Source organism: Heptranchias perlo, chromosome 9 (assembly GCF_035084215.1).
Source record: "Heptranchias perlo isolate sHepPer1 chromosome 9, sHepPer1.hap1, whole genome shotgun sequence".
Classification (NCBI taxonomy): domain Eukaryota; kingdom Metazoa; phylum Chordata; class Chondrichthyes; order Hexanchiformes; family Hexanchidae; genus Heptranchias; species Heptranchias perlo.
The window spans coordinates 78,033,941-78,044,575 of NC_090333.1; the positions used below are offsets into that span (position 1 = coordinate 78,033,941).

The following is a 10,635-nucleotide window of genomic DNA, read 5'->3' on the forward strand; positions in this document are numbered from 1 at the left end:
TGGAACTCCCTACCTAACAGCACTGTGGGAGAACCTTCACCACACGGACTGCAGTGGTTCAAGAAGGCGGCTCACCACCACCTTCTCAAGGGCAATTAGGAATGGGGAATAAATGCTGGCCTTGCCAGCGACGCCCACATCCCATGAACGAATTTTTAAAAAGTGTGGAAACTTGACTAAAAGGATTCAAACAGGAAGTGATGAGTGGCAGGATTGAGCTGACCTGAAATGCTACTCTGTGGTTGAATTATTGGGCAGCATTCATACTATATAGGCTCACATAGCATAAGCAACACTTGGGCAAGCTCCAGGGGGATTCTGGTGCCTATGATATTGCAACTCCTGGGTCACTGCCTTCAGGAGAGGAGGAGAAAGGGGATTTAAAAAAAAATTAAAAGAACATTTCATGTGATCGGCAAAAGAGCCAGAGGCGACATGAGGAAACTTCTTTTTTACACAGCGAGTCGCAATGATCTGGAATTCACTGCCTGTAAGGATGGTCATGATGTGGAGGAAGCAGATTAAATAGTAACTTTCGAAAGGGAATTGGACAAATACTTGAAGGGAAAAAATTTACAAGGCTATAGGGAAAGAGCAGGGGGATGGAACTATTCGGATAGCTCTTTCAAAGGGCCAGCACAGGCACGATGGGCCGAATGGCCACCTACTGTGCTGTACCTACTATGAACAGCACATAGAAACCTACATGCACACGTGCACATACGCATAGTATTCTTTGAAAATGCTTAACTTCATCCAACAGAATAAGCTACAATACTTTGCAGTTAAAGCAATGAACGTTGTAATAATATCTTGTTAGTGAGCAATCCTCAATGACGTAATTGATCTTTATTTTGTGGTATGTACTGTAATTATTCTTTAAACTTTTGGGTATTGCTCCTCAATGTAATTTCTCTTTTCTATAGATGGGAATATGACGAGAGTTACTGTGATGCAGTAAAGAAGACCCCTCCCTATGATTCCGGCCCTCGTCTCCTGGATATAATAGATACTGCAATTTTTGACTACTTGATTGGTAATGCAGACCGTCATCACTACGAAAGTTTTCAAGATGATGGTGGAGCGAGCATGTTAATTTTGTTGGACAATGCAAAGAGGTACCGACAGAGCCTTCATTTATACTTCTACTAAATCGCCTAATTAGTACAATAGCATCATGCTGCCACACTAAAACTATTAACATCCAATACAAATGAGGACGGAGAATAAGTAAAAATGGTAGAGAGATTTGAATTTTTTTCTTTAAATAAATCGATTGTAATAGGTCTTGCTCCATATTGGTATGTTTGCTTATGTGCAAACAAGCTTTCAGAAGGGCATGTTAGGGTGGGCTTATGTTCATGAAATACCTCAAACTAAGCGAGGTTATGACAGTAATGCACAAAAAGTTGTTATCTGCTCCTGTCTATTGTCATTGGTTTTTCACTGCTTTCATGGCTTGGATGCCAGGATCTACATATCTTCCTGGAATGGTCAAATGAAGGATTGGATTACTTGCAAGTTAATGTGCAGCTGACTATCTCATTGGCAGTAACCAAGCTTCTCGCTAAATATGGATTCTGGAGCCAGGAAACCAATGATGTACCTGACCCATATTAATGGGAATTGTATCAGTACAGTGTTTTTCCAATATCGTAGGGTGGAATTTTGCACGCCCCCACTCCACAAGCCGGGCCTCAAATGTTGAAATCAATGGGAAGTGCAGCTGCAATTTTCCAGTAAGCTGCCCACTATGAGGTCATACTGGGAGACTCTCAGAAAATTCTGCCCTCAGTCCTTATGCTTGGAGGCCTGATTCCTCTGTTTCATTGTTGCATCGTTTTAGTTTGTTTACTGTCATGTAATATGTTTAATAGAAAGTTAGTGGTACCTGGGAATGATAAATTTTCTTTGATTTGGGATGATGTCATGGATCACCTAAGTTGAAACTTTTAGTTTACAACAGTCATTTGATTCTCAAAGTTAGGGTACAGCTTTGACCGTATGACTTAATATCTTTTCTTCACTAATGCACTTCAATTCAGACTAATGGGGTGAAAGTCCTTACTCTTTCACATCTGTGTACGGGTTCCAAATGAAACTAGTTTGGGTAGTGTCACCCCAGTTCCCAGTAGATTTGGAGCTGGAATGCAAAAGTTGCAACACTAATCTGGCATTTTCCCGATGAGGCTAAGAGGAAAATGGAAATGTCACACTAGTGTACAAGATGTTCCTCTGAGGCTAACTTTGAGGCACAGTGTCACAGCAGTATATGGAGAGCTTTAGCCAGCACAAAACTTGTTCTGCACCTGACCTCCAAGAACCTTACTGTTCATATTTTGTACAAAACATGGAGGGAGAGTTCCATTGCCTAGCACTAACATCTGGGATAAGCACCTTGATAAGCAACCTACATCCTAGGGTCTTGAGGGAAGTGGCAGTGGGGATTGTGGATGCTTTGGTAATAATTTTCCAAAATTCTCTGGACTCGGCAAAGGTCCCGGCAGATTGGAAAACTGCTAATGTAACACCCTTATTTAAAAAGGGTAGTGGGCAGAAGGCTGGAAATTATAGACCAGTTAGCCTAACATCTGTGGTGGGTAAAATTTTGGAGTCTATTATTAAGGAGACAGTAGCAGAACATTTGGATAAACATAATTTAATAGGACAAAGTCAGCATGGCTTTACGAAGGGGATGTCATGTCTGACAAATTTGCTTGAGTTCTTTGAGGACATAACGTACAGGGTGGATAAAGGGGAACCAGTGGACGTAGTGTATTTAGACTTCCAGAAGGCATTCGACAAGGTGCCACATAAAAGATTATTGCTCAAGATAAAGAATCACTGGATTGGGGGTAATATTCTGGCATGGGTGGAGGATTGGTTATCTAACAGGAAGCAGAGAGTTGGGATAAATAGTTCATTCTCGGACTGGCAACCAGTAGCCAGTGGTGTTCCGCAGGGGTCGGTGCTGGGTCCCCAACTCTATACAATCTATATTAACGATTTTGAGGAGGGGACCGAGTGAAACATATCAAAGTTTGCGGATGATACAAAGATGGGAGGGAAAGTGGAGGGTGAGGAGGACATAAAAACCTACAAGGGGATATAGACAGGCTGGGTGAGTGGGCGGAGATTTGGCAGATGCAATACAATATTGGAAAATGTGAGGTTATGCACTTTGGCAGGAAAAATCAGAGAGCAAGTTATTATCTTAATGGCAAGAAACTGGAAAGTACTGCAGTACAAAGGGATCTGGGGGTCCTCGTGCAAGAAAATCAAAAAGTTAGTATGCAGGTGCAGCAGGCGATCAAGAAGGCCAACGGAATGTTGGCTTTTATTGCTAGGGGGATAGAATATAAAAACAGGGAGGTATTGCTGCAGTTATATAAGGTATTGGAGAGACCGCACCTGGAATACTGCATACAGTTTTGGTGTCCATACTTGAGAAAAGACATACTTGCTCTCGAGGCAGTACAAAGAAGGTTCACTCGGTTAATCCCAGGGATGAGGGGGCGGACATATGAGGAGAGGTTGAGTAGATTGGGACTCTACTCATTGGAGTTCAGAAGAATGAGAGGTGATCTTATTGAAACATATAAGATTGTGAAGGGGCTTGATCGGGTGGATGCGGTGAGGATGTTCCCAAGGATGGGTGAAACTAGAACTAGGGGGCATAATCTTAGAATAAGGGGCTGCTCTTTCAAAACTGAGATGAGGAGAAACTTCTTCACTCAGAGGGTAGTAGGTCTGTGGAATTTGCTGCCCCAGGAAGCTGTGGAAGCTACATCATTAAATAAATTTAAAACAGAAATAGACAGTTTCCTAGAAGTAAAGGGAATTAGGGGTTACGGGGAGCAGGCAGGAAATTGGACATGAATTTAGATTTGAAGTTAGGATCAGATCAGCCATGATCTTATTGAATGGCGGAGCAGGCTCGAGGGGCCGATTGGCCTACTCCTGCTCACATTTCTTATGTTCTTATGTTCTCCAAAAAGATTTTAAAAGTTATTTTTGTTTCTGTTTCTGTTTCTGTTTCTAGTTTTGGGAATCCAAGTTTAGATGAAAGAAGCATCCTAGCATCAGTTTATCAATGTTGCATGTAAGTACCATGCAGTACTAAAAGGTTGCTGTAAAATAAATGACTCCAGAGGCATAAATTATTCTGTCACTTAATCATCTAATCCCAAAAAGTCTTTGAAACATGAAAATAGGGGTCCTGTGGAAGTGCAAAAAAAGTACTGTTGCATTAGTGACAGTCTTTCTTTTGTACAAACAACTGTCCAAACACCACAGTGTGTGTGGATACTTGTCAACAATGTGCTTGTGCAAAATCCTTTTATTTAATCTTATTTTTAGACTATTTGTTTTGTGGTGAGACAGTGTGTTAGAGCCATAATACTACACCCTACAGAGTGGTAGTGTGTGAGTTTGTGCCTCCATTCCTTCACACAGCAGTCCTGATACTATCCAACAAGGAGAGGGACACAGTGTCACTCCACGCCACCTTCATGTGCCATTCAGGAGTGACATTGCTAAAGGCCTGGGAGCAGGCCATCCACTACTTCGGTTGGGTACAGAGTGACCCACGGGGAGAAAATGTCTTTTTTTTTAATTGGCTATTTGTGCTTAAATGGTTTTGTCCATTGTAAATGAGCAAATTATGAACTAGGCACAAATTTGTTTATAGTTTTCTTATTTTAAAAAAAATCTTGCTGTTTAAGGTCTAAGTTGGTATTTAAATAAATGTGTTCTAATTTTACGATATTAGCTGGGTCATTCCTCTGAAGAGTCCAATGTCTATGTAGTGCTGATTATGCCTGTACCAACTACCTTCATGATGAATCAACCAATGGATTTCATTTGTTATGGCTCAAACTGCAGTTGTTGAAGTGGCCCAATCCTGTCTGTGTATGACATTCCTGGTACTATTTCATCAGTAAATATCGGCTGTGTGCGACATGGAAAAATTATTCTCCTTTATAGACAAGTCCACAGCCCAAACCTTTGCATCCTCCTGGTTGTACAGTTGGAATGCAGAAAAAGGGATTAGAAACCAGATGCAAAGGTTGCTAAAAATTCATTGGGTAAATGAGACAGCTGGTTTATTTCAGCGGCAGAGATACTGGAAGGTCCCTTGGATGATTCCTTTATGTACCGGGTTAGCTAATCTCTGCCAGCGTGGCAATGTGGACGCTAGCATTGGCCACAGTGCTCCCAGGTATAGAGGAAAAAAATTCAGTCAGCCCTCCTGCCCTAGTTGTAATTCAGTGACTTCTGCCAGAAAATTCATACATATGGTCACCTGATATGGACAGGATTAAGCTTGACTGTGAAGCCGCTCAAAATAAAATAGACTGTTGACACACTCAGACGAAGAATGCAGTTGAGATACTGGAAGGCCGAAAGTGCCCATAGAAACATACCCAATGTCTTCACATGAGGTGGAAGAAAATAAGCTCAGTAATAAATCTCAAATCTTCATTGTGAAATGTTTTTTGTGATAGTTTAGAACACTTTTTTTAAAATTTGTGTTTGGGAAAAAAATTCTTCGAATTTCTGTGTTCTTTGAATTTATGTATAAAAACAAAAGTTGAATTTGGAACTTGAAATGTATTCAAGATATTGCTCTGGAGGTGGTGTGGTTTGAAAATTCATATGTACTTGTGAAAAGGTCCATAATTTTCACATATTGAATCATGACAGTTTTCACGTGAATGAGAGAATGTCAGTAATGTAACATCCATGCACACATTTTTTTCTTAAAATCTATTTGGAACTTGCACCCCACAAAGAAATAGTGTCGCAGATTGTGAGTGGTGATTATGGTGATGGCTGCGATACAGATTGTCCTGCTGCCTCAGATGAAGGGGTTACATCGGAAATAGGAGGTATACATGGACGTTCTGTTAGCAGTTTAAATTATCCCTGTGGTTTGGCTTAAAAATCCAGATGGAGACTTTTATTATAATGCAACAATATGTTACTTTTTAAGTAAGTTGATGTAAACTTTGTGATTTGGGTTAAAAGCCCGCAAGGGAGTACTGTGGTCCTTTTCAACTTAATGACAATAATCTGACTCCGAGAGGGCCGCTACAGGATTATTTGCAGAAGCAGTTTACAATTTTTAACAGCTCAAAAGCAGCAGCAAACAATTAGATTCAAAAAAAATATTGGGGGGTGAGATAAAAAAGAAGAAAATAAATAAAATGCATTTTCATAAATATTCTCAGTGCTTTTTTAGGGCTTAGGATAGGGTCTCGTACTGGATTAGGGCACAGATTCTCTCCCCCCCCCCCCCCCCCAAGATGAGTTTGTCATGAGCTGTAGGACACAATGGACAATTCTGAAGGTATGGGGAGCCTTAGTAACTGGGTAGGAGCAACATTGGCAGAGGCTTGGAATTGTGTCCTGTCTCAGTTGAGAAATGCTATATGACATGAGTTTGGTAAAAGGAGAGAACATAGACTTACTAAAATGGCAGTGTTGGGAGAGGTGCAGGGCAGTGTGTGGAGCTATAGTGTGATCGGATATGAGTTTGTGTCTGCGATTCTCTCAATCTCGGTTTCCGATATCAGCTAATACAAGCATAGTGTAGGCACTTCACGGTATAGGTGAGTCACAGCGGACCCCTCTCACACACCTCCCAGTGGCCAGTTTCCAGACGCCATTGTTAAAGACCTAGGAACAGGTAAGACTCACAAGATACAGGGAGAGCAATTTTTTTTTCAAAGTTGGAAGTGATGAGGAACACACATTGGATTATAATTCTTTACCCCATTACACCCCATGTTCAAAACATTTATTGTTTTCAGTGTGTATTTTTGATAAAGCCAACAAAATTGTTGGGGAAAAAATCTAAATGATTTCCAATGATATTTGCATATCTGTGTGCACTCCATTTGGACTCTTGTTTCCATAACGTTCACACTCAACACTTGTCATAGTATAATTTTTGGGAGTTTTCTTCACTTTGTCTAGTTTTAACCTTGTTTTTACACAAGATGTGACTTTCTTTTTACAGTATTAGAGTGTCTACCTGGAACAGGTTAAACTACCTAAAAAATGGAGTTCTCAGCACTGCTATGCGGACTGCCATGTCACATGATCCTATCACCCCAATTTTGACAGATGCCCATTTGGAGGCCATGGACCGCCGGCTGATGGGTGTCATAGCAACTATCAAGCAGTGCATTGAACAATTTGGGACAGACACCGTGCTGGTGGAAGACAGAATGAAATTATCTCACTTGAAATAAGGTGCTTGAAATGAAAACCATATAATACTACTGCTCTGCATATGTCAAACAAGCATAGACAGTGTAAACTGCACAGTATGGAATACAAACTCAAGGAAATTTAAGGAAATGTTTCCGTTCCCTTTAGGGGTATAAATTATTTGGAAAAGTAGGCTTGTTCCTGGGACAAGTACTGGAAAATCAGTTGGTCCAACTGAAATCTACCGACCATGGATGCACTGACACACAGATGAGCATAAAAGGAGCGTAAAATTGCTTTCTGAACTAATGCTTTCACTTGATCTTTACTGCAACCATAAGCATGTTCTTTGTGGTTTTATCATGTCAAATAATGCAGACTTGTTCTAAATGTCCTAAAGAAAGGTAATGAATCTCTGCTTATTCTGACATATCTGTTACCTTCAGGGAGTGAAAGATTATTTAAATCCTTGATCTTACACTGCCAGTAGTGGAATCCAGGACATTCTCTAGCTGGATTAGTTTTTACTTAACAAGCCTGTCTGGGTTACATAGAAGATATTTATATGGACAAATTACAAACACCACTAATGCAGTTCCTGTCTGACTTTTTTCTGACAATAGAAATTGGAAATATGTTTGAAAATTTGCTGAATTTAATTTTTCTTAGCAACTCCAGCCTATACAGTAATAGAATTGCTGCAGTGCAAATTAGATGCAAAAGAGGCAGAATCTGAAGGATTGCCCTCAGAAGTATTCAAAATGTATCCATTATTTATCTTAAACTACAGAACGTAATATTTATTTTCTCACTAACTTTTGAGCATTTAAAATTGTATGTCACTGCTGAGCTTCTTAAGATAAAGTTCAATTATTTTTTGTAGAAGTAGTGCTCAATCAGACTTGTCCTATTTAAAGTACAACAATGAGTGCAAATGGTGAACTTCAAATCATAATTCTTTTCATGTAAGGACTATAATCTTCAATTCCTAACCAGTTTGAATCTCAGCGCCCAACAGACATTCAAACTTACCTGCCTTAGTGGATGGACTTTGCCGTTTCTCAGCCAGGCCACTCTATCGAGCACTGTGAGGTAGTGTTGGGGAAGGGAGAGATAACTAGTACTGCTCATCACACAAGCGTGGGACCAATTGAACAGTTCGAGTCCATGGTTGGGACTGTTCTCCTGGGGAAGAGCTTGGGTTTAAAAAAAAAAGTTGTGAATTTCTACGTTTATTGTCGTTTGAATGATTTTTTTTTAAAAAAAGGTATTGAGACTTAAGTAAAAGATAACAGAAAAGAATGTCTAATTGTTTGTCATTTGAAAAAAAATCTGTGTTGGGGTTCTTTGCTTTATACTGTGCCAAGTTTGAGCTGTTGGTTTACTGTTTTGATGTTTGTGTGCACTAAACGAGTTTGTGAGATACCCAAAACCTGACAGTGGAACTTTCATAGTTGATGGTCAGTGGCTGTTCCTCTCCCCCTCAACTTATGATCCACCAGCTTTTGGTTGGATGTTTACAATAACTCCTGTAAAGCAGGAAGGCTTGGACTGTTTAAATCAACAATTCAAACTTTAGCAAGACATGGAAACTTTTTTTTGAAGTATAGTAATAAAGTGGTGTGTAAATAATTATACAGATAATTTATTTGTTGGGAGTAGTCTTGGGCTATTGCCATCTCTGCATTGCTTGGTGTACCTGATTTATAAATGGAAGATTACTCCATATTTTAGTGGAGAGGATGGCTGCAGCTGTGGTTTAAATTCTCTGGTTGCCCAGAGAATTGTTTGGAAATAATGTTCTGATCACCTCCATTGCAAATAAATGATTTAAGCAATGTGTAGGATAAGGCCCTTCTATTTTAATTTAAAAAAATTAAAGCACAGCTTCAACAAATCTGCCTTTTGATCAGTACATTATAAAATTCTCGAGTCTCTATTAAAGGTCGTCAGTCAGTAATGTTTCTTGTCATTTACTTTCTGTTTTGTATGAATTTCATGCTGGGGTATTTGAGTTCATAAATTTATTTTAAAACTAGCCACTTTTAATGCTCCATTTTTAAAAAATGTTCTTCCTCTTCTTAAACAAGACCATTCTCTCCATAGAAGGCAAGCAAGTATCCTGCTCACAGACAAGTGCCAATTCATGTCTTAAGGTAGCTGCATAACTCGCCTTTCTTTTGGTCTCGTTTCATCTGGCTTTTGGCCAGCAACTCACCCTGACAATTCAGGGAACTGACAACACATAACTGGTTTCTTGCTGTGAGAGTTGCTAATATTGTGAACTATCATTCTACTACTCCATGGCATAGTGCACTGGAGCAACAAGGCACTGTGGTAGCATTTTGCCGATGGAAATATATTTTGTGCAATGTATGAGGTTCACAATAACAAACTTGATTTAATTTCTTCATTTGCATCCTCCACAGACTGGAGTAATCTTAAACTGTCATCATTAAGAATCCCAACTATTAGCAGTGAGCTGTTCCCTTCTGTCATTCTGAGGGGCACAGAATTACTGAAGTGTTGGATTTAATAAGTTGCATTTCTTTGTTTCTTGTTTATCTTGTGTTACAAATATAGTATGAACACCTAAAAGTTGCTTTAGATATCTGGTGCAGAAATAGCAGGCCATTCACCAAGACCCAAGTGCACTGCAGGAGTCATTAAGTTGCACATTCCTCGTCGAAGTCATTCTTACCGAACATTCTTCAAGTGCGGCATCAGCTGATCTCCTCAATCTTTGTGAGATATCCTTTATGATTTCACCAGTTTTGATTTGTATAACCTATTACCCAGTTTGCCAATGCACTGTATAGATGTCTGTCTGGATTTTTTCCTCCTTTAGTTCCAACTGATGCAGCAAAACTGACTTTGGCAGGAAGTCATTGGTATTTATTTCACAATCACCATCCCAATATTGATTGCCCCATCCCCAAATACCAAAATCAAATAATCTTCTCTCGCGAGATTTGAACTAGGATTTTTGGATCAAGTTTCACCTTTCAGTTAGGAAGGCAAATGGTATGTTGGCCTTCATTGCAAAGAGGATTTGAGTACAGGAGCAAGGATGTCTTACTGCAGTTTTACAGGGCCTTGGTTAGACCACACCTGGAGTATTGTGTGCAGTTTTGGTCTCCTTACCTAAGAAAGGATATACTTGCCATAGAGGGAGTGCAGCAAAGGTTCACCAGACTGATTCCTGGGATAGCAGGACTGTCTTATGAGGAGAGATTTGTTCGACTCGGCCTGTATTCACTCGAGTTTAGAAGAATGAGAGGGGATCTCATTGAAACGTATAAAATTCTGACAGGGCTAAACAGACTGAATGCAGGGAGGATGTTTCGCCTGGCTGGGGGGGGGTCCAGAACAAGGGGTCACAGTCTCAGGATACGGGGTAGGACATTTAGGACTGAG

General features: G+C 40.0%; 1 protein-coding gene across 6 annotated transcripts in view; it reads left to right on the forward strand.

Moving 5' to 3' along the window:
* Positions 1-9,178, forward strand: part of fam20b (FAM20B glycosaminoglycan xylosylkinase) — a 206,369-nt gene extending 197,191 nt beyond the window's left edge. For all 6 annotated transcript variants that reach the window (XM_067990780.1, XM_067990776.1, XM_067990782.1 and 3 more), the window contains 3 exons: positions 927-1,118; positions 4,043-4,102; positions 7,025-9,178. In XM_067990780.1, the coding sequence (XP_067846881.1) occupies positions 927-1,118; positions 4,043-4,102; positions 7,025-7,259 (487 nt within the window). In that variant the 3' untranslated portion in view covers positions 7,260-9,178. The remainder of the gene's footprint in view (positions 1-926; positions 1,119-4,042; positions 4,103-7,024) is intronic.
* The last annotated feature ends 1,457 nt before the right edge of the window (positions 9,179-10,635 follow it).